The sequence below is a fragment of the Aythya ferina genome, assembly GCF_964211825.1.
Source record: "Aythya ferina genome assembly, chromosome: 29".
NCBI lineage: Eukaryota > Metazoa > Chordata > Aves > Anseriformes > Anatidae > Aythya > Aythya ferina.
Window position 1 is genome coordinate 2,308,654 of NC_140326.1, and position 22,869 is coordinate 2,331,522.

General features: G+C 63.7%; 3 protein-coding genes across 3 annotated transcripts; 2 read left to right on the forward strand and 1 right to left on the reverse strand.

The window, feature by feature from the left end:
- The first annotated feature begins 304 nt into the window (after positions 1–304).
- Positions 305–5,763, forward strand: SF3B4 (splicing factor 3b subunit 4). The gene is made up of 6 exons (XM_084500489.1): positions 305–549; positions 751–879; positions 1,683–2,225; positions 2,602–2,796; positions 3,982–4,152; positions 4,768–5,763. Exons 1-6 carry the CDS (start codon positions 516–518, stop codon positions 4,950–4,952), a joined length of 1,257 nt encoding a protein of 418 aa, XP_084356615.1. The 5' UTR covers positions 305–515; the 3' UTR covers positions 4,953–5,763.
- Positions 5,764–9,194: 3,431 nt separating this feature from the next.
- On the forward strand, positions 9,195–19,652 carry SV2A (synaptic vesicle glycoprotein 2A). Its single transcript, XM_084500609.1, has 13 exons — positions 9,195–9,324; positions 13,073–13,836; positions 15,227–15,407; positions 15,529–15,680; positions 15,783–15,916; positions 16,042–16,131; positions 16,328–16,438; positions 16,536–16,624; positions 17,174–17,338; positions 17,441–17,574; positions 17,683–17,886; positions 18,510–18,669; positions 19,390–19,652. Exons 2-13 carry the CDS (start codon positions 13,257–13,259, stop codon positions 19,571–19,573), a joined length of 2,184 nt encoding a protein of 727 aa, XP_084356735.1. The 5' UTR covers positions 9,195–9,324; positions 13,073–13,256; the 3' UTR covers positions 19,574–19,652.
- A 2,032-nt stretch (positions 19,653–21,684) lies between these two features.
- BOLA1 (bolA family member 1) lies at positions 21,685–22,293 on the reverse strand. The gene has a single exon (XM_084500275.1). It carries the CDS (start codon positions 22,274–22,276, stop codon positions 21,878–21,880), a length of 399 nt encoding a protein of 132 aa, XP_084356401.1. The 5' UTR covers positions 22,277–22,293; the 3' UTR covers positions 21,685–21,877.
- Positions 22,294–22,869: the final 576 nt, after the last annotated feature.

Genomic DNA, 22,869 nt, shown 5'->3' on the forward strand with positions numbered 1-22,869 from the left:
CGACGCCATTTCCGGCCGGCCGCGAGGGGGCGGGGCTAGCGCCTGGCGCTGACGTCACGGCGCGAGGCGCTGCGCTGCGTTACGTAGCTTACGTTACGCAAGTTACGTTCCATAGATTGCCTTGTGCTGCGTTACGCATGTTACGCAGCGTTGCTCTACGTAGGTTACGTCACATGGGTTACCTTTTGCTGCATTACGTAGATTACGTTACATGCGTTCCGTTACGCAGGTTAAACGGGCTGAACTACGTAGTTTGCGTTACATATGTTACTTTGCGCTGCGTTACGTAGATTACGTGACGTATGTTACATTTTGCACCGTTACGCAGTTTACTTTCCGCTGCGTTACGCGGCTTGCGTTACGCGGCTCACACCGCGCTGCGTTACGTAGATCGCGTAGACTCCCGGCCGTCACGTTACGCTGCTTGCGTTACGTGCCTGGCGTCGCCCGGCGCTACGCATCTTGCGTTGCGCCGCGTTACGCAGCTTCCGTCCCGGCGGCGGGAGCGGGCCAAGATGGCGGCGGGGCCCATCTCGGAGCGGAACCAGGGTGAGCAGCGGGGACCGGGAGGGGAGCGGCGGCGGGGGCCGGGGGGAGGCCGACGGGGGCCGGGCACCTTCAACTCCCCCTCACGGTTCACCCTCGAGGGGTCCCGGCCTCGGGAAGCCGAGCTGCAGCGTCCCGCTAGGCCGCGGCCTACCCCCGCCGCCGCCTCCTCCTGACGGGGCGTTCGCTCTGTGCCCCCCTCAGATGCCACCGTGTACGTGGGGGGCCTGGACGAGAAGGTGAGCGAGCCGCTGCTGTGGGAGCTCTTCCTCCAGGCCGGGCCCGTGGTCAACACGCACATGCCCAAGGACCGGGTCACCGGGCAGCACCAAGGTGAGGGGCTCCGGGGGGGGCTGGGGAAGGGGGAGCCGGGGCTGAGGGGGGTGTTGGGGGGTCAATAGGCCTGCAGGGGGGCTGGGGAGGGTGGATTGAGGGTAACGGGGTGAGGTTTAACACGGCCAAGTGCTGGGTGCTGCTCTTGGGGCACAGCGACCCCGTGTAGGGCTGCAGGCTGGGGGCAGGGGAGCTGGAAACGGGGCAGAGGGAAAGGGGAAAAGGGGCTGGGGGTGTTGGTCAGCACGCGCCTGACCAAGAGCCTGCAGCGTGCCCAGGTGGGCAGGAAGGCCAGTGGCATCCTGGTTGTGTCAGGTGTAGTGCAGGGCGGTGAGTGTCACAGAGTCACCTAGGCTGGAAGAAACCTCCAAGATCACCAAATCCAAGCTCTGACCTAACACTAACAGCCCTCAACTAAACCACATTGCTGAGCTCTACATCTAAACGTCTTTTAAAGATCTCCAGGGATGGAGACTCAGCCACTTCCCTGGGCAGCTCGTCCCAATGCCTCCCAACCCTTTTTGTAAAGAAGTTCTTCCTCAGGTCCAACCTAAACCTCCTCTGGTGCATCTTTAGCCCGTTCCCTCTCATCCTGTGAGGCTGCACCTGGAGTGCTGCGCTCAGTTTTGGGCCCCTCACTGCGAGAAGCACATCGAGGCCCCGCAGGGAGGTGAGGGGTGGGTGCTTAGCAGGGCAGATCGCTGCTCTTGGGCTCTGTTTTTAAAACAAGCAGGGTCAGAGGCAGCAGGGAGCAGCCCGAGGCCGTGCTTCTGCCCCTTCCTAAACCCTCTGCCTCGTTGCAGGCTATGGGTTCGTGGAGTTCCTCAGCGAGGAGGACGCGGATTACGCCATCAAGATCATGAACATGATCAAGCTGTACGGGAAGCCGATCCGCGTCAACAAAGCCTCGGCCCACAACAAGAACCTGGACGTGGGGGCCAACATCTTCATCGGCAACCTGGACCCCGAGATCGACGAGAAGCTGCTCTATGACACCTTCAGCGCCTTCGGGGTCATCCTGCAGACGCCCAAAATCATGCGGGACCCCGACACGGGCAACTCCAAGGGCTACGCCTTCATCAACTTCGCCAGCTTCGACGCCTCCGACGCCGCCATCGAGGCCATGAACGGGCAGTACCTCTGCAACCGCCCCATCACCGTCTCCTACGCCTTCAAGAAGGATTCCAAGGGCGAGCGGCACGGCTCGGCGGCCGAGCGCCTGCTGGCAGCCCAAAACCCCCTCTCGCAGGCGGATCGGCCCCACCAGCTCTTCGCCGACGCCCCCCCTCCGCCCTCGGTCCCCACCCCCGTGGTCACCTCGCTGGGCCCCGGGGTCACCCCTCCGGGTGGGTAGGGGCAGTGGGGAGGGGTTTCTGCGCCCCGTTGGGTGGGAAGGGGGGGGTTTGGGGGCTGTTTTGGGGCTCCCTTGGGGGTTTGTGGCAGCAGCGGGCTGCAGAGTGGGCTGGGGAGGGGTTTTGGGGGCAGCAGGTCCCTGGCACCCACCCGGCTCAGCACCCAGTGGTCGGATCCTGGGCTCCTGCTTCACCCTGAGGGGTTTTCTGGGTGTTTTCTGGTCCTTTTCTGGTCATTTTCTGGTCGCCGTGGCCGTTTGTATGTTCAGTCTCCTCCCCAGTTGCCTGTTTTTGTTGTTTTTTTCTTCCTTTTTTTAACTTTTTTCGGTGCTGCGCCCAACTGAACCCTCTCTCCTTCTCTCTCTTTCAGGCCTCCCCCCCCCAGGATCGTTCCCCCCACCGGTGCCTCCCCCCGGAGCGCTGCCCCCCGGCATGCCCCCTGCCATGCCGCCCCCCCCGATGCCACCAGGAGCTGGAGCCCCCGGCCCCCCCTCGGGGGCTGCGCCCAGCGGTGGGCACCCCCCTCACCCTCACCCCTTCCCCCCCGGCGGGATGCATCACCCAGGTAAGCTCAGGAAGCCCAAATCCCTTTCTGCTGCGGGGTGTCCTTGCGTAAATCCCCCCTCTGCTTTCTTCCCCGAGGTGTTTTTTGGGGTAAAACGGGGAAAAATTGGCTGCTGTGCGTGGTGTGGCCGTGGTAGAGAGCTCGGGGGGGAGATCCACAGTTGGCTGCTGAGCAGCAGCCTGAGCTCCCGGGGCTGAAAGGTGCAGAAATAGCTCGGTGGGATTTTTGGGAGGTAATTTAGGAAACAATTCCTTCCAAAAGGCATCGAGCCGGGGCAGGATTTGAGTTCCCTCGAGCTGCAGAGGCGAAAACGAGACCGGGTTCAGCTTCAGGAGTCCCCGGTGCTGTGCTGGGAGGCTGCTGAGGCGTTTTTGTTTTCCTCCAGCTCTTGATTCCTGCGTGAGGTGTGAACCTCCCCGGCGCAGCAGGCGGCTCCGCCAGCCGGGAGCTCGTTGGAGCGGCGAGAACAAAATGTTTTCTCTGCTTCCCTCCCATTTTTAGCCCTAGACATCCAGGCTGCAGTCTGGAGCGCAGAAATTCAGGGAAATTGGCGTCGGTTTGAGAAAAAGAGGGGGGAAAAAAAGAATCCTGCTTGAATTTCTTCTCCTCCTGCCTGCTCTCGAGCAGCCCCCGGGCTGATTAGGGCGCTCTGTGAGCAGCTGGCTGCTGCTCTCCCCGACCTCAAGCTGCTTTTCCAGCCTTCAGCCAGCCAATTACCCTCAGCAGGCCTCCCTGCAGAGCTGCGCCGGGCTCTCGGGCTCCTCAGGAGGAAAGGATTTGTGGATTGGGGTGAAAAAGGATAAAATCTTAGGGAAACAAACAAAAAAAAAAGGGTGGGAGGGACGCAGCCACGCCGAGCACGTTTTGAGGTCGTTGCAGGGGGCCCTGCCTGAGATCCCCGAGGGGGGTGGTTTCTCTCTGAACCCTTTTTAAGGGCTGCACCGTGCTTGCTGGCAAGATTTCACATTTTTATTTCCTCTCCAAGCGCTATTTCCTCCGCTTTGTTCCTCAGAACTCCCCTCCTCGCCCCCTGCGTCGGGGCAGAGCTTTTTTCCTTCCCCCCCCCTGTTTTAATAGCGGAAAACTCGACGTGGATTCTCCGCCTGATGTTTTAACCCTCATGATCTCCCTTTTTGTTCCCTTTTTCCCCCTTTCTAACCCTTCTTTTCCCCTTTTTCCCCCCAGGAATGCCCCCCATGCAGGTGCACCACGGCCCCCCCGGCATGGGCCAGCACCACCCAGGACCCCCGGGCTCCGGAGGGCAGCCCCCGCCGCGACCCCCGCCTGGCATGCCGCACCCCGGCCCCCCTCCCATGGGGATGCCGCCCCGAGGACCTCATTTCGGGTCGCCCATGGGTAAGTGGGACCCCCCCGAGAGGCTTCTGGGGGGATTTGGGGATTTGTGGTGCCCTCTGGTGCTGTTTCCTCGCGGGGAGGTGTCTGGGGGCAGGACCTGGGGGCTCTGAGCGGGGTTTTCCTCGGTGTGGGGCTTCTCCTGCAGGATGCAGGGCTGCCTGGGGGAGTTTTTCCCCTTTCCCAAGCGGGGAAGTTGAAAAAAGGGGGGGGTGCTGAGCGCTGCTGCATCCTTCAGCCCTGTCTGGGGGTCCTGGGCGGGGGCAGCACGGGGCAGCCTCCATCATTATGGCACAAAAAGACACTGCCCGGCGCTGGATTTTGAGTTTTGGGGTCATCCCTGGGGGGGTGACACACACGAGGGGTGGCTCCGCTGGGTGTTTTTGGGGTGTTTTTGGGGTGTTTTTGGGTGTTTTTGGGTGTTTTTGGGTGTTTTCTCCAGCCGGGCAGCCCCGTGTGGCGAGGCTCCCTCCCCCGAACCCCCCCGGGGTCGCGGTCAGGGGGTTCCCACCAACCTTCTGCTTCCCCAAACCGCGGGTCCGGGGGTGGGACCAGCACCCAAGGGTGGGGTTTTGGGTGGGCTGGGCGGGTGCTGACCCCTTTGCTCTGTCCCTACAGGTCACCCCGGCCCCATGCCGCACCACGGGATGCGCGGCCCCCCTCCACTGATGCCTCCCCACGGCTACAACGGCCCCCCTCGCCCCCCACCCTACGGCTACCAGAGGGTCCCCCTGCCCCCCCGGCCCGCCCAGAGGCCCCCCGGGGTGCCCCCACGGGGTCCCTTGAGGGGCCCCCTGCCCTAAAAGCAGGAGCTCCCTGCTGGGACTTGCTCCCTCCCCGCCCTCAGCCCTCCGTTCCCCCTTGGACTGAGGTGTTCGTGCCCGAGAGGCGTCGCTGGGTCCATCCCCGCCACAGCTCCCCCCTCTTTTTTTTATTCCCCCCATCTTCGTTTTTTTTTATAGTGTTCGTTTTGGTCGTTTTTTTCCCCTCCTCCCTCCTTTTAACTCCACCCGGAAGATTTTTCACGGGATTTTTAACGGGATTTTGTTTTCTATGTGAAGCCCATTTACCAATAAACCCTTTTGGCGAGCAGGGGGCCCTCCCTGCCTCGCCTGCTGCCTGCCCTTTCCTTCCTCGTCCTGATGCTCTGCGTCCCGGTGAGGTGCTGAATTGGGGCTGAAGCCCCCAATCTCCTGCTCCCCCCGGGCTGTTTGCTGCTGGCTGATGTGCCCCAACCCCCCCACAGCAAAAAAAATGTGTGAGGAAGCCCTAAAATCCTCTGCATCCTCGGATGTTTGTGCCAGAGCACCCAGGTAAACGGCCACGCCGTTCGGAGGAGAGATTTGGCAGTGAAACCTGCTCTCCCCAGCCCTTCCCTGCTGAGATCCCCGTTTTGATGCCGCTCACGGCCACGGGAAACCGCTCCAGCTGCGGGTTTGGGGTTGATACGACCCACGGGGCAGCAAAATTTGGGGGTGAGCGGGCTCCGCAGTCGGGGAGGTGCGAGGAGGGCAGGGGCTCTCCCCTGCGGTTGGAGTCGGGGAGTTGTCAGCTTCCTACGTGAGAGGCTCTGAAATCCAGGTGATTTAAAGAGAAAAAAAAAAGTTATCTCCAGGTATTTGTCCTCGAGTTTTTTTGTGGCTTTAGGGAAGAACCCAGAGGGACGAGTGGGGGGCTGATGTTATGAGTGGGGTTTTTTTTGGCTTGTAGGGACTCTTCCCGGGGAGCTGCCGTGGCTCTCCCTTCTCCTGCAGAGAAGCCGTCTCGTTTCCAGCCTTGCTTTTCCTCTCTGCTGGTTGCTTTCTGCTTCGTTTGAACTTCCTAGGGCTAAAGCTGACCTTTAGATCCCATCTCTGGTCACCCTCGTGGGCCGAAGAGAAAGAACGGCGCCGTGCTTCTCCTCGCAGTCACGTCTGTGAGGCCTGGAGAGATCCAGAGCCTGCTGGGGAGGCAACAAAACTGCTCTGCGAATTTCGTGTCACCTTGGGCACGTGAGGAGCCACCGGAGGCTCTGGGAGATGAACTGGAAGAGCTCCTCGGCGCTTCCCTTGGTCGGGGGCAGTGGTGAGGCGCCGCTGGAGGTCCTGGTGCTGCTGAAACGCGCTCGAATCCAACCTCAGGGACGGCTCAGGGCTGCCGTAGGGGAGATTTGAGGCTCGCTGCGCTGCGAACCCTTCCCAGGACTGCTCCCAGCTCGGAGCCTGGAGCTTTGTGGCTGTTTTGGGCTGGCTGTGAGCGGGCTGATTTCATCCAGAGCCCAGCGCAATCGCATCGGCGCGGCCTCCCCGTGCCAGCCTCGCCTCCAGCCTGGGGCTGCTCCGCTGCTGGCTGGTAAAACTGCCCGAGGGGCACCCCACAAACCTCCTCCTCGTGCCATGAGCAGCGGGGTGACGAGGCAGGAGGCCCTCCGAGTGCTGCCTGCGTGGCTCCGGCTCCTCCACCTGTGCCAGGAGGAAAAGGAAAAAGAGCTTCACAGCTATCGCTTCGAGGAACGGAGCTGAAGAGGGAGGAGGAGATGTCTCAGGTGTAAATCAGCAGTAAATCCGCGCTGGTTAAGAGGCCAGAAGCTGCCAGGGGCTCTGCTGCTTGCTCCTGAGCAGCCAGCAGCTGGGCTAGAGGTGGTTTTTGTTTTTTTTCCTTCCTGATGAGCGCTGTTTACCACGTGCCCACTGTTTGGACCGCTCTGCCCAGGCGTGGGGCTGTCGTTTGCCTTCCCCGCTGTGGTCTGCGTGCCGAAGGAGCGCTGCTGCGTGTCCCGACGTACCCCCAGCCCCGGCGCTCGCACCTCTAGGCCTGGAGAACGTGGCTGCAAGAGCTGAAACCTGAAATCCAAACGCTTCAAACGACGAGCGCCGAAACCCCCCCCGGTGCGGGCGATGGGTGCAGGGGAGGACGCGTTAACGCAGCGCGGAAAAAAGGACTTCTGAAGGCGAGGAGATCCTAAGGGAGTGAATTTGAAGGGCTGTGGGGTTTTGCTTCTGGGGTTTAGCTTGTGATGGGTGCGGAGCCAGCTGAAGGGAGGCGAGGGGGACACCCATGGGTGCTCGACCTGCCTGCAGGGAGCCGACGGCAGCCGTGATTTCGCTGCCAGCGTTTGGGTGACCAAAGCCCCAAATCCCCGCCAGCTCCCGTGGTTGTGAACGTTCCTGGAGGGGCAGAGGATCGCGCCAGGGAGGGAGGCAGCTTGCCAGCCATCAATCAGACCTCGACGCGGGCCACGAGCGAGGTGGCTCGCTCGCTCCTGCGCCGGGGTGACCTTGGCAGCGCGTGGCCCGGCTCCTGCGAGGCTCAGCACCACCTTCAGCCCCTTGCCCCGTGCCACTTCCTCCCGGCTGCTCCTGGAAGCTGCCGTCTGCAGGAGCTCCAGCACGGGATTCAGCCCTCGCTGCTGATTCGGGGCCGTCGCCACCTTCGCCTGCCGCGCTGGTTAAGCCTCTGCAGTGTGTGTGTGTGTGTGCAGGGAGGGAACGGCTTCTATTTTAATAGCTGTTCCTGGCAAAAAGGAAAAAAAAAAAAAAAAAAAAGATGCCTTTATGCCCTTTTTTTTCTTTTTTTTTCTCCCCTTCCAGTGAGCTGTCGGGGTGGGGAAGAGCCCTGGTCCTGCCTAGGTGGGTCCTGGGGGGGGGGGACCCCAAGAAACCACCAGCACATCCCAGAAGGAGCCACCGTGCCCCGGGACATCACTCGAGGGCAGCCACCGGAGCCCCCACATCGGGTTTTATCCCCTCGTGCCTGGTTTTTAGGCCTTGGTGAAGGAGAAAGGCTGAGAAGCAGCAGCTGGGGAGAGGGACAGGCTGCCCCCCCCGGCCCTGCTGCAGTGTGTGTCGCTTTTCTTTTTTCACACGGGAGCCTCGGGGCTGAGCACGAGCTCCCGGCTGCTGCGCCGAGGGGAAGGGGACACGGTGGCAGCGTGGCACATGAGTCAGAGCTCGGTGGGACGTGGCACCCCGAGGGAGAAGCACTCACCCAGCGCATTTCGGGAGAGCCCCCCCCCTGCCAGAGCCGGCCCCGGCTGGGCTGAACCCCCCCCCCTTTAACTCAGCCCCGTTCCCTGTTGTAGGATGGTTCCCATCCGGGGCTCCTTTGGTTGTGGGGCTTTTCCCAAATCCTTCCCCACGCCGCCTCTGGTGCACAAACCCCCTTTCCCCGCTCCCCAACCCCGTTGGCGTCCTGCAGAGCCCATCCAGGTGCTCGAGCTGCCCCTCGCCCTGCTCGTTTTGGCCTCTCAGCCTCGTACCCCGAGCTCCTCGGCCTCGTAGCAGGAGGACGGGGACCTGCTGAGGGACCTGCGGGGTGCTGAGACCTGCCCAGCTCATTGCACGAGGGAAGGAGCAGGGGGGGAGCAGGCACGCCCCCCCCCAGCTCACTGCACGAGGTGGGGGGAGCGGGCACGGCTTTTTGGGGTCCCCCCCAAAAAGAGGGAGACCCCCTCCTGGGCACCCTGCGTCCCCCAGGAGGGAGCTATGGGGTTTTTTTTTGGGGGGTGGAGCGCTCCAGAGCTGATTTCACCCCCCCTGGGGTAAATCCTTCACCGGGGGAGGGTTGGGTACCCCCCACGTCCCCCCCCCCCCCGTGCCCACGCTCCTCCCAGCGCCGTCGGGAGCGTTTGTGCTGCATCACGACGGGAGGGCCTCGCGCGGCCCCGTCCAGGCGGACAAAATTTGATCGGAAGAAATCGAAATCCGCCCCCCCCCCCCCCCCCCCCATTCCCCCCTCCTCCTTTCCCATTCCCCCCCCACCCCGGAGGAAGACGTGACTCAGATTTTGTGCGTGTGGTGTGCTGGGTTGGTTTGGGAAGGGGGGGCAGCTCCTCGCACCCCGTTACGTGTCCCCGTCCCCCCCCCCCACTTTCACCTCCAACCCCTCGGAGCACGGGAACCCCTCTCCCCCGGGAGCTCCCCGCGGGTGTCGGAGCATCGCCGCCCTCCTCGCGCCTTGGCGAAAAAAACAAGGAGAAGGGAAGAGACCCCCCCCCGCCCCAGCATCGCTGCTAGCTGTAGCACGGCCCCCCCCCTCCCTCCTGCTGCCTCCCTTCTTGCAATGGACTCTCCCAGCGCTCAGCGTGTGTGGCGGAGGCTGCGGCGTTAGCGCTGGTACCCGCGAGCTGTTTTCCTGCCACATCCCCGCCGGAGCATCCTCCCGCGGCCGGAGAGGAGAGCGGGGCCGCAGCAGCAGGTAAGGGGGAGAAAAAAGGAGAAAAAAAAGGAGAAAAAAGGAGAAAAAAGGAGAAAGGGCTTCAGGGAAAGGGATCGCCCTCCTCCTCCTCTCCTCGCTGCCTTTCCCGAGCATCCTCGGGGTTGCCGGCTGACGGATGAGGGGTTCGGCTTCCCCTTTGCCGTGGCTGTGGCCATTTTGTCCTGAAAAACCTTGCCTCCGGCTTCGGGTTGTCTTGATTTTTGATTTTTTATTATTATTATTATTTATTTTTTTTTTTTAATGTGCGTGCTTGGTAGCCCCTCGGCATCCCTGCCGGGTGGCCGGGCTCCAGCACCAGCGGGGATTTCGTTGTGCGGGGACGGAGATTTCTCCTGGGGGCACCGGCGGGTTTTGGGGAGGGGGAGCCCCTCGGCTCCCCCCCCCCCGGGGGTGCTGAGGGGGGGGCTCGGCAATGACCTTGGGCACCGGGGGGGGGTTTCCAACTCCTCTCCCTTGTCGCCATGTTCTGGCTGCTCTGCGGAAAGGCCGGGGGCTGCGGGGAGGACCCAGACCTGGGAACCCCCTTATGGGGAGGGGGGGTCTCGGGGTGCGCAGCGAGGCAGGGCTGTGCCCATCCCCGGCACCTGGCAGGAGAAAAAGGCTCCGGAGCCCCCCAGCTTCACTGGGGGCTGGCAGTGCCCCCCCGGACTAACGCCACCGACGGGGTAGGGGGCCAGCGGCGCCTTTGTGCAGCCAGGGGAGCATTTTTGGGGCCCCCCCATTTTGCCTACGGGGCGCCTCGTGAGATCAAACCCCTCGTCTTGACAACCTGCGTGGTGCCAGCTCGGCTCCTCGAGGCTCCCCAGCTCGGAGCCCAGCGGTGACCTTGGTGCACGCGGACGGGCCCTGTCCCCGTCCCCGTCCCCGTCCCCCCCCCACCCCGCCGGCTTCTCAGCCTCCCTTCTGCTCCCCTCGCCCTTTGCCAGCTCCCCGCTGCTGCGAGCCGTGTCACCGTGCCACCTTGGGGGGGGGGAGCAGCCCCCACAGGGGGCAAAATGACCTTGAAGGCCACGGCTCGGCTCCTTCCAGCGCCTTCGGGAGCCCCCCCGGGGTTTAACCCGAGGAGGGCAGCGGGGGGGGTCCCCGGGATGGGATTTTTTTTGCTCCCCACCGAGCCGGGGAACAGAGGGCGGTGGGCGTCCGGGGGAATTGATGCTGCCTGGAGGTCCCTGCTTGGCTTCATTCAGAAATCAGCTCGGGGAAAAGGGGGGGGGGAATGAGAGAATAGGAAGGGGGGGCCGCGGCGTGCCGCAGCACCGGCACCGCACCGTCCCCGGGTGCCTGCGCAGAGCCGGCGTGGGCGCCCACCCCGGGGGGAGCGCTGCTGACGGCCCCGGCTATTTTGGAAGGGCTAATTTTAGCTCGCCGCCGTGCCCTGTCCCCCCTCTCTCTCTCTGTCGGTGGGGGGGGGGGGACACACAAACACACACACGCGCCCTGACGGCTGCGTCCCTCTCCCTGCGGCTCAACTTCTGCGGCGCTGGCCGCGCGTGGCCGCTGCTGCCCGGAGGCTTTTGTGCTGCCGGGGGGGTCAAAAATAGCAATTTGGGGGGGGTTAGGGGGTCGTGACGGGCCCCTCAGCAGGGCCAGCAGTGCCCGTACCCGCTGGTGTCTGGGGGCCATCCCTGTCATGAGCTGGGTTGAGTTTTTGTGGGGTTGGGGGGGGTCCCAGCAGGATGGCAGCACGGGGCCAGGGCTCCGGCCGAAGGCTCTCGTGGAGCCGCAGCCAAATCCCTTCTGGAAGCCTCCCCGGGGAACGTGGCCTTGGGCACGTGGTCCCCGGCGCCGCCTCCGCCACCGCGGCGAGCTTCGGGCACCTGGATCGGGGCTGGGGACCCCTCCCCAGGGCCCCCCCAACCCCAAACCTCCTTCGGCACCCTGCTGGGGATTGCCGAGCCGGGGCAGCGATGCCAAGCCCGGGAGGTTTTGGGGACCCCCCGTGGCTTTTGGGGGCTGGTTCCCCTCGTGGTCCCCGTGGGGCCGGTGGCGGCTCAGGCTGTGTGGTGCTGGTTTCTCTCCGTCCTGCCCTTCCCGAGGGATTGGGGTGGTTTTGGCACCCGGAGCCGGCCTGGTTCCCGGCGGTGACTTGCAATCCTGGCTGAACCTGCCAGGGACGCGCTGCCTGCGGCCTGGTGGCAGCGATGTCCCCGATGTCCCCTCGGTTTCCTCATCCCCTGTCCCTTGAGGGTGAGGTGGGATGCGGGCTGGGTGACCCCCTGGAGATGGGCAGGGGTTTCCCAAGCCCTCGCTGTCACCGGGACCCTACCCCCCAGGGGGGCACCATGCGCCCTGCTGGGGCCCACAGAGCCCCTGGGTCCATCCCTGTCCCCATCCCCAAGGTCCCTTCACCAGGTCCCCATCCCCAGGTCCCTGTCCCCAAGGTCTCCGTCCCCATGTCCCTGTCCCCATGTCCCCATCCCCAGGACCCCATCCCCAGGTCCGGGTCCCCAGGTCCCCATCCCCGTCCCCATCCCCAGGGTCCCCTCCCCAGGACCCCGTCCCCAAGGTCCCCATCCCTGTCCCCATCCCCAAGGTCCCATCCCCAGGACCCCATCCCCAGGACCCCGTCCCCAATGTCCCCGTCCCCATGTCCCTGTCCCCATGTCCCCATCCCTGTCCCCATCCCGTGACCCCCTCGCCCTATGGGTGCCACGAGCCAGGGGCGAGGGGGGGGAGGTAGGGCAGGTGCGTGGCCACACCCCCCGAACCTGATTGGCCGAACGGCTGGGCCGTGCCCCCCTAGCCCCATTGATGCCGGTGGGGTGGCCACGCCCCCCGCAGCTGATTGGTTCCCGGCCCAGCCCCACCCACCCAGCCCCATTGAGGAGGTGGCGCCGCCTTTTTCTCAATGGGCTACTGGGGAGCAGCGGGAGGCACCGGGGGGGTCCCATGGCCTGGGGCCCCTGGGCTGTCCCTGGGTGCTCGGAGGGGCTGTGGGGCCCACCCGCACCCTCCTCATCCCAATTGCTGCTGGGATTCCCTCTGCGGGTCCTGTCCCCATCAGGGATCCCCCATCCCCACCGGGGTCCCTCGTGGGGGGGCGTTGAGGTAGGGGCGAGGTGGCCCCATTGGTTTTGGCTCGCCCATTCTCCTGTGCGGGTCCATCCTCCCTCTCCCCGCATCAAACCGGCCTCCCGTGCACCTTGCTCCCTCCTCACCCGCGTTTATTTTTCGATCCCGACCCCGAGGTGCTGTGGAAGTGAAGCTCGGGGGGTCCCACACACCCTAACGTGTGCCCCCCCCTCTCCTGGGGAGCATCGCCCAAGCAGGGCTGACCCCGGGGCCGCTGCCCCAAGGCTGGGAGGTGCTGGGGGAGAACAAACCCCGTGCTCAGCCGCGTTGTTGGCCGCTGGGGAAGCCACTTTGGATTCCAACGAGGCCAACGGGTGCCCAAAGGCCACCGAAATGTGTCTGCGAGAGCTTTGCTCCTCCGAATGAGCGTGGTTGGGGGGCACTCTGAGAGGTGACAACCCCCCCCTGGGGCTGCTCCTGCTCCTTCCCATCCCCGTGCCCTGCTGCGGGTGCCTGACCCTGAGCCGGGCTCTCCTGCCTGGGTCCCTGCAGCCTCGCCAGGGGGCAGAGGTGCCCCAAATCCTCCCGTCTCCATCTGAACATGGAGGAAAAGTGCCGCAAATTGCGCCGTCCTTTGGGCCTCGCAGACCCCGGAGGGGCCGTGCGGGGCCGTTCCCAACCTAACGCGGGCTCCGCTTGTGTCTGGACTCCCCAGGTCCGGGGTCTCCCCCCCCACCCCGCTCCCCCTCCCAGCCTTCGCCACGTGGATGGGTGGCGGCGCCGCCGCCCGGCCCCAAAAACCCCACTGCCGAGCACGGGCGTGAGGGCACAGCCCCGACGCGGAGCCCCCTCCCCGGCCTCAATTCCTCAGCGGTGCCCCAACCCAGCCCCCCGGCACCATGGATGAGAGCTTCCGAGACCGGACGGCGTTCATCCGGGGCGCCAAGGACATCGCCAAGGAGGTGAAGAAGCACGCGGCCAAGAAGGTGAGCAAGGGCATGGACCGCATGCAGGACGAGTACACCAAGCGCTCCTACACCCGCTTCGAGGAGGAGGAGGATGACGAAGACTACCCGCCGCAGGACGGCTACTACCGGGGGGGCGAGGGGGCCAACGAGGAGGAGGGGGCCTCCAGCGACGCCACCGAGGGCCACGACGAGGAGGACGAGATCTACGAGGGCGAGTACCAGGGCATCCCCCGGCACGACTCGATGAAAGGCGGGGAGAGGCTGGGGGCCGAGGCGGCCGCCGGCGCCTTCGACGACACCGAGGGGCAGCGGAGGAAGGACAAGGAGGAGCTGGCGCAGCAGTACGAGCTGATCCTGCAGGAGTGCGGCCACGGCCGCTTCCAGTGGACCCTCTACTTCGTCCTGGGACTGGCCCTGATGGCCGACGGCGTGGAGGTCTTCGTGGTGGGCTTCGTGCTGCCCAGCGCCGAGAAGGACATGTGCCTGTCCGACTCCAATAAGGGGATGCTGGGTGAGCCTGGGGTGGGGGTTTGGGGGACAGGGATGGGGGAAAGGGGGCAGGGAGGGGATGTGGGGGGGCAGGGGAGTGAGGGGGGGGAGTGGGAGGGTAGGGGGACGGGGAGGGATACTGGGGTATGGGGGGCATGGGGAGGTAGGGGGGCACGGAGGGGGATATGGGGTGTGGGGACATGGGGTATGGGGACATGGGGTGTGGGGACACGAGCAGATTAGGGGACATGGAGGGGGACAAGAGAAGGTAGGGGGGGGCATGGAAGGACAGCTGGGATGTGGGGGACACCGAGAGGGAAAGGGAGTGTGGGGGACGTGAGGAGAGAGGGGGGCAAGGAAGGGGACGTGAGCAGAAAGGGGGATGTGGGGTTTGGGGGGACATGAGGAGGTAAGGGGGGAATGGGGGGGCACGTGGGATATAGGGGAGATGGAGGGGGAGAGGGGTTATGGGGGACACGAGCAGATCAGGGGACGTGGAGGGACACCGAGGGGACGGGGAGGGGCAGAGGGGGCATTGAGGGGGGGGATGTGGGGGGACGTGGCATATAGGGGGCATGGGAGCAGAAAGGAGAACGTGGGGGGGGGGAGACATGGGGATGTGAGCAGGGGGAGGGGTGTGGGAGGACGGGGGGGAGATGGGACTGGGGGGGATTTGGGGAGATTTGGGGGGATTTGGGGCACATAGGAGGTGTGGGAGGCCATGGGGGGGGTGGGGTGTGCGCGTCCTTCCCCCTGAAGGACAAGCAGGACTCGGGGCTGGGGGGGGGACATGGGAGGGGACAGGGGACATGGGGGGGACACAGGAGATTTGGGGACATGGGGGGGGTTCAGGAGCTCTCTGGGCATCCAGCTCCCTCCAGCCTCCTCCTCCCAGTCCCACACTGGTCCCACACTGGGAAAACTGGGGGGGGGGGGGGGAGAGGCAGCAGCCGGAGGTGGGGGTGAGCATCACTGTGCAGCCAGGCAGTGCCTCGTGCCCCCCCCCGCAGCTCCAGGCTTATCTCCCTGCTCCTGCTCGGGGCTGATAAGGGGACGCTGAGCGCTCTGGGGGGGGGCTGCGGGCGGCTGCGTTGGCCGCACTGCGGCACCCCCCTCTCCATCCCCCCCCCAATGCAGCCCAAATTCCGAGTGTTATTGTGTGCCCCCCCCCCCCAGACCTGGCAAACTCAGGGCAGGAGGAGGGGGGGGGCTGGATGCAGACAATGAGAGAAGGGGGCTCCGGGTTGATGCTGGGGGGGGGACCTCTGCCCCCTGCACCCCCCCAGTACCGAATCCTCGCCCCGGAGCTGGGGGGCCCCTCGGTGCGTGGGGCTGAGGGGCTGACACCGCTGTGTCCCTCCCCTCGTCCCCGTGTCCCCCCCGTGTCCCCGTGTCCCCTGTCGCCCCCCCAGGGCTCATCGTGTACCTGGGCATGATGGTGGGCGCCTTCCTGTGGGGCGGGCTGGCTGACCGCCTGGGCCGACGGCAGTGCCTCCTCATCTCCCTCTCCGTCAACAGCGTCTTCGCCTTCTTCTCCTCCTTCGTCCAAGGCTACGGCACCTTCCTCTTCTGCAGGCTGCTCTCGGGCGTGGGGTAAGGGGGCACGGCGCCCTGGGAGGAGGCAGGGGGGGTGTCCGTGTGTCCGTGTGTCCGTGTGTCCCCCCCCAAAATCTCCTCAGCCTCCCCCTGACGGCCGCTCTGCCTCCGTCCCCAGCATCGGCGGCTCCATCCCCATCGTCTTCTCCTATTTCTCCGAGTTCCTGGCGCAGGAGAAGCGCGGGGAGCACCTGAGCTGGCTCTGCATGTTCTGGATGATCGGGGGCATCTACGCCTCCGCCATGGCTTGGGCCATCATCCCCCACTACGGTAAGGACGCCGGCGTTCCCCGTGCTCCCCACCAGGCTCTCCGGGGGCTCGGTGCCACCTCTGTGTCCCCCCCTCTGGTCCCATCCCGTCCCCTCCCCGCAGGTTGGAGCTTCCAGATGGGCTCCGCGTACCAGTTCCACAGCTGGAGGGTTTTCGTCCTGGTCTGCGCCTTCCCCTCCGTCTTCGCCATCGGGGCGCTCACCACCATGCCCGAGAGCCCTCGCTTCTTCCTGGAGGTGACCGGAGCTGGAAAAGGGGGTGCCGGGGGTGTCCCCCCCAGCCTCAAATGGGTGCTGGGGATGGTGGGGGGGGGATTTGGGGCAGGGCTGGTCCCAGGGCGAGCCCGGGTTTTGTGTTGCAGAACGGCAAACACGACGAGGCCTGGATGGTGCTGAAGCAGGTCCACGACACCAACATGAGGGCCAAGGGCCACCCCGAGAGGGTCTTTTCGGTGAGAACCCCCCCCCCCTGCCCCATACCCCCACACCCACCCCGCCACCCCCCCCGGCTGCCACCTCCGGGAAAAGCACCCCCGTGGAGAGGGTGGAATAGTGGGGGGAGGCAGCTCTACGTCAGCGGGTGGGGAAACTGAGGCACGAGGCTGGGCTCACGGCCACCGTGCCCAGAGCGTCCCCCCGCGCCCGCAGGTCACCCACATCAAGACCATCAAGCGGGAGGACGAGCTCATCGAGATCCAGTCGGACACCGGCACGTGGTACCGGCGCTGGCTCGTCCGATTCCTCAACCTCTCGCAGCAGGTGGGGACCGGGGACGGACCCTGCGCCCTTGGGGGGGGGTGACCCTGCTGTCCCCCTGCGGTGTCCCCTCGTCACCTCCCGCCCCGTCCCCGCGTAGGTTTGGAGCAACTTCCAGCAGTGCTTCGCGCCCGAGTACCGGCGCATCACGCTGATGATGATGGCCGTGTGGTTCACCATGTCCTTCAGGTGGGGCTGGGGAAATTTGGGGGTGGGGGGGAATGGGGGGAGGCACCCACGGGTGGGGGCAGCTGGTGGCAGGGGGATGGTGGTACGGGGATGGGGATGTGGGGATGGGGATGGTGGCATGGGGACAGGGATGGTGTTGTGGGGACAGGGATGGTGGCATGGGCATTGGGATGGTGGCACATGGATGGGGCTGGTGATATTGGGACGGGGATGATGGCACAGGGATGGGGATGAAGGCATGGGGACAGGGATGGTGGCATGGGGACAGGGATGGTGGCACGGGGATGGGGATGATGGCAGGGGCATTGGGATGGTGGCAGGGGGATTGGGATGGTGTGATGGGGATGGGGATCATGGCACAGGGATGGGGTTGGGGATATGGGGCTGGGGATGGTGACATGGGGCTGGGGATGGTGATATGGGGCTGGGGCTGGGGATATGGGGCCGGGAATGGTGGCACAGGGACAGGGACGGTGACACGGGGCTGGTGGCACGGGGCCGGGGGCCGGGTTGTTGGCGGCCGGGCTCAGCCCCTCTCTCACCCCGCAGCTACTACGGGCTGACGGTGTGGTTCCCGGACATGATAAAGCACCTGCAGAACATCGAGTACGCCTCGCGCACCAAGCTCTTCACCCGCGAGAAGGTCCGGCACTTCACCTTCAACTTCACCCTGGAGAACCAGATCCACCAGGGCGGCGAGTACTTCAACGACAAGTGCGTGGCCGCCGGGGATGGGGACACCGGGCTGGGGGGCTCGGTGGACGGCAGCGAGCCCTTTTTCCCCCCCCTACTCTTTTTTTTTTTGCCCCCTCCCAGGTTCATCGGCCTGAAGATGAAGTCGGTGACGTTCGAGGACTCGCTGTTCGAGGAGTGCTACTTCGAGGACATCACCTCCAGCAACACCTTCTTCAAGAACTGCACCTTCATCTCCACCGTCTTCTACAACACCGGTAGGAGCGGGGACGGGGCTGCACAGAACACCCCCCCCTCGGGCCCCCCAACCTCGCCGCCCCTTTTAACGACCCCTTTGGGGTGTCCCCCCCCCCCAATCTTTGCAGATCTCTTCGAGTACAAGTTCATCAACAGCCGGGTGGTGAACAGCACCTTCCTGCACAACAAGGAGGGCTGCCAGCTGGACTTCAGCGACGACAACAACGCCTACATGATCTACTTCGTCAGCTTCCTGGGCACCTTGGCCGTGCTCCCTGGGAACATCGTCTCGGCCCTGCTCATGGACAAGATCGGCCGCCTCCGCATGCTGGGTGGGCACCCCCAATCCCGCCCCCCACAGGTTTTTTTTGGGGGTCCTGGACCATGGGCAGTGGGTTGAGGGAGGTGATGATGCCCTCAAGCCCCTCAGCTGGGGAGCTGCGGCCTGTTCTGGGCCTCCCGGCACAAAAAGGACGCAGAAGAGGCCTGCAGAAGGCCATAAAGGTGCTATAGGGCCTGGAGCATCTTCCCCACAAGGAGAGGATGAGGGACGTGGGGCTGGTCAGCCTGGGGAAGAGGAGGTTGAGAGGGGATCTCAGCGTGTGGGGTGGGGGGCAGAGGGGTTTGGGCAACCTCATCTCAACGCTCTGTAGGGACAGGACAAAGGGTAATGGCCATAAAACGGAGCCCAGGACTTTCCGCACCAGTTTCTTCCCAGTAAGGCTGATGGAGCACTGGGATGGGCAGCCCAGGGAGGTTTTGGGTCTCCCCTGGAGGTTTTTGAGACTCCCTGGGCAGCCCCCTCTAGGGAACAGCTTTGTCACAACGGGGCCGGACCCCATGATCTCCGCAGCTCCCTCCCAACCCCTCCAGCTCCCCAATTCTTTAATTCTCCCCTTTTTGGGGTGCGAGGCACCCCCGGCCCTGACGCTGTTCCCCCCCCACACCCCCGCAGCCGGCTCCAGCGTGATGTCCTGCGTGAGCTGCTTCTTCCTCTCCTTCGGCAACAGCGAGTCGGCGATGATCGCGCTGCTCTGCCTCTTCGGCGGCGTCAGCATCGCCTCCTGGAACGCCCTGGACGTGCTCACCGTGGAGCTCTACCCCTCCGACAAGAGGTGCTGGGGGGCCGGGGGGCCGGGCTGTGGGACGCAGGGCACCAGGGGTGAGGTTTTGGGGGCTGGGTGCAGGGTTTCGGGGTCCAGGTGCGAGGTTTCGTGTGCTAAATGTGAGGATTTGGGTGCTGGGTGCGGGGATTTGGGTGCTGGGTATGATGTTTTTGGGTCCAGGTGCAAGGATTTGGGTCCAGGTGTGAGGTTTTGGGTACAGGTGCAAGGATTTGGGTGCCAGATAAGAAGTTTTTGGGTGCCAGCTATGAGGTTTTGGGTGCCAGGTACAAGGTTTTTGGGTCCAGGTGCAAGGATTTGGGTCCAGGTGCAAGGTTTTTGGGTTCAGGTATGAGGATTTGGGTGCTGGGTATGAGGGTTTTGGGTCCAGGTGAAAGGTTTTGGGGTCCAGGTGCAAGGATTTGGGTCCAGGTGTGAGGATTTGGGTGCTGGGTATGAAGTTTTTGGGTCCAGTTTATGAGGTATTGGGTGCCAGGTTCAAGGATTTGGGTCCACTTTATGAAGTTTTGTGTACCAGGTTCAAAGATTTGGGTCCAGTTTATGAGGTTTTGGGTGCCAGGCACACAATTTTGGTGCCCAGCTGCCAGATTTTCGCACCCAGTCACAACCATTCAGGCACAGGGCGCGAGGAACCAAAACCCCCGGGATCATCCTGGACGGGCACCCCCCTCCTAATCACCACCCCCCCCCCCCCCGATTATTTCCCTGCAGGACGACGGCGTTCGGCTTCCTCAACGCCCTGTGCAAGCTGGCGGCCGTGCTGGGCATCAGCATCTTCACCTCCTTCGTGGGCATCACCAAAGCCGTGCCCATCCTCCTGGCCTCCACCGCCCTGGCCCTCGGCAGCTCCCTCGCCTTGAAATTGCCGGAGACCCGCGGGCAAGTGTTGCAGTGAGGGGGGGGGGACACAAATGGGGAGAGGACCCCCCCTCTGCCAGCCCTATCTCGCCCCTCATCCCGGCTCCCCTCCTCCTCGCCCCCTCTCCTTTTTTTTTTTTATTTATTTTTATTTTTTATTTATTTTATTTTATTTTATTTTATTTTATTTTATTTTATTTTATTTTATTTTATTTTATTTTATTTTATTTTATTTTATTTTATTTTATTTTATTATTTATTTATTTGTTGTTTTTTTTTTTTTGGGGGGGGGGGGCTTAGTCTCGTTAGACACTGTGAAACGTCTTCTTGGAGCATTCGGGATTTTTTTCGGTCATTTGCACTTAAACCCCCCGTCCCCAACCCCTTTTCCTTCTCCCCCCCCCCCAAAAAAAAAAAAAAAACACAAACCCAAATCCCCCCCCCACCTCCCCAAATTTCTTTTCTCGGTGTCACCCCGTCTGTGCAAAGCTGCTCGCTGCTGGGGGGGGGGCAAAGGGAGGGGGTTGGGGGCACCCCGGCTTTGTGGGGCTGGGGGAGAGACCCCCACGCCCCCCTCCCACCCCAAATCCCTGCTGGGCTGGGGAGAGAGGAGGAAGAGGAGGAGGAGGAGGAAGGCTCGGCCCATGGCTCTGCTGCGGGGTTGGGGCCGGGGGGGGGCTGTGATTTGGTTTCCCCCCTCCCCAGGGCTGAGGCTGGGAATATTGGGGTGCTCAGCACCTTGGGGTGCTCGACTTTTAGGGTGCTCAGCCCCTTGGGGGGGGGGATTTTAGGGTGCACACCACCTTAAAGCACACGATTCTTTGGGGTGCGCGGCGCTTCAGCGTGCCCCCCACTTTTTGGGGTGCAGAGCCCCCCGCTTTTGGGGTGCAGAGCCCCATTTTGGGGTGCAGAGTCCCATTTTGGGATCCAGAGCCCAGTTTTGGGGTGCAGAGCCCCATTTTGGGATCCCCCCTTATCCGATTTGGGGTGCTGGGGATGAATTTGGGGTCTGCCCCCCCGCAGCCCCAGCCTCATTCCTGGGTGGGGTGGGGGTCAATTTGCAGGGGGAAGCAGGACAAACGTGCCCCCCCCGGGGTGTAATTCCCCCCCCCCGCTGTAGGAGGGGGGCACGGCTGCGTTTTGGGGTGCAGGATGGTGGCTGCAGCGTGGGGGGGGTCACCTGCACCCCCCCCTCATTTGCTGCTTCCTTTTTTTTCCCTATTTTTTTTCCAATTTTTCCTTCCTTAGGCTTTTAAAAGGGAACGGTGTTGGGGGGGCATTTAAAAGGGTGGGGGGCCAATCCCTGTGGTGTCCCCCCCCCAAAATAAAAACCAACAACCCCAGCCCAGAGCACAAGCCCCCACCCCAGCGGTTCGCAAAGCACAACGGCGGCGCCCCAAAAAGCGGGACCCCAAAAAAATTGGGGGGGGGGGTGCCAGGGCTGCGCCCCCCCCTCACTTTGGGCACCCCAGGGAGGCTCAGCGCCCCCCCCCCAACAAGGAGCAGAGGCTGAGGTCTATGCAAAAAGCACTTGGGAGCCCCCCCCCCCACCCCTCTGAGCGGCGCGTGCTTCATCTCGTCCGAGTGCCGTCCTCCTCCTCCTCCTCCTCTTCCTCATCTTCCTCCTCCTGCTCTTCCTCCTCCTCCTCCTCCTCTTCCTCCCGCCCCCCCCCCCCTTTTCGGTGTAGCTGGTCTTTTCTCGGAGCACATCCATAGTTCTGTCCGTATGCAGTCGTGCCGTGCTGTAGTTTTTAGATGTTTGTAAAGAATTAAAGGAAAAAAAAAAAAACAAAAAACAACAAAAACAAGAAAAGACGACGAAAACCACGGAAACGTCAAAAAAAAATGAAATCTCCCCCCCCCCCCCTTTACGCCGTGTTACCCCAATAACATCCAGCGGAGCCGCTTCGGATCAGGATCAGGAGCTGTTTATTTTTGGGGTCGGGGTTTGGGGTGTGGGGTGTGGGGGGGGCGCGATGAGGGTTGGGGGGGGGCAAGAGGTGGACGCCTTGAAGGTGGCGTGGAGAAAATCCCCCAAATCGCCCCCCCAAAAATTTGGGAGTGGGTTGAAAATCCCCCAAATCGCCCCCCAAAATTTGGGAGGGGATTGAAAATCCCCCAAATCGCCCCAAAAAATTTGGGAGGGGATTGAAAATCCCCCAAATCGCCCCCAAAAAATTTGGGAGGGGATCGATGGGAAGTCGCAGCGCGGGCTGGGGACGGCGGGGGGGGGGTCACCCCAAAAGCAGCGCCCCCAGATCCTCCATACCCTAAAAACGACCCCACAAAAACCCCTAAAATGGCCAAAACCCCCCCAAAAAACACATTTGGGGGCGCAGCATCACGCCGAAGCGGCGTCGCCGGCCCCGCGCCGCTCGTGCTTGGACCCCCCCAGGCAGGGGGGCCGGGGGGGGACGTGGGGGTCTTGTTCCCACTGCTGGGGGGTCTTGGCGACGATGGCGAGGGCGTGCAGGGGGCCGGCCAGCTCGGCGCTGAGGGCGGCGTGGATCAGGCGGTGCCGTTGGAGGGGGCTGAGGCCGACGAAACGCCCGCTCACCACCACCACCGAAAAATGGGTTTCGGCCCCGGGGGGGCCACCGTGCCGGGGGGAGTCGTCCAGGATCTGGAGGTGGCTGGGTTGTAGGGCCGCCGTCAGCTTGGCGCGGATGGTGCCGGCCAGGGGGGGTTCGGGCATCGCCGAAAAAGCTCGGCCGGCGGCGAGGAGGGGGGGGCGCAGCATCCAAGGTGTGTGTGGGGGGGGGGGCTGCGGGAGAGAGAGAAATGGGGTGAGAAACGGAGAGAAAAAAATATAGGGGTTTAGGGGGGGGTGATGGGGGGGGGAAGGGGGAAAGGGGGGTGTTGATGATGTGATTAGGGGGTGGGGAGGGGGGAATGGGGGGGTATGGGGGGGTATAGGGGGGGTATGGGGTTGTGGGGGGGGAGTTGGGGATGGGGGGGGGTTATGGGGTCTAGAGGATCAGAGCCTGGGAATGGGGGGGAAGGAAGGGGGGATTGGGGGGGGATATAGGGTCGGGGGGGGGATATAGGGTTGCAGGGGGATATAGGGTTGGGGGGATTTGGAGACGGGGGGGTTATGGGGATCTAGAGGATCAGAGCCGAGAAATGGGGGGGCAGGGAGGGGGGATATAGGGTTGGGGGGGGTGATGGGGGGGTCTCGGGGTGGCTCTGCAGGTCCAGACCCTATAAATTTGGAAGGGGGGGGGGGGCAGGGACAGGGGATATAGGGTTGGAGATATGAGGATGGGGAGGTCTGGGGGGGGCTCTGTAGGATCAGAGCCTGGAAATGGGGGGCCAGGAAGGGGGGATATGGGG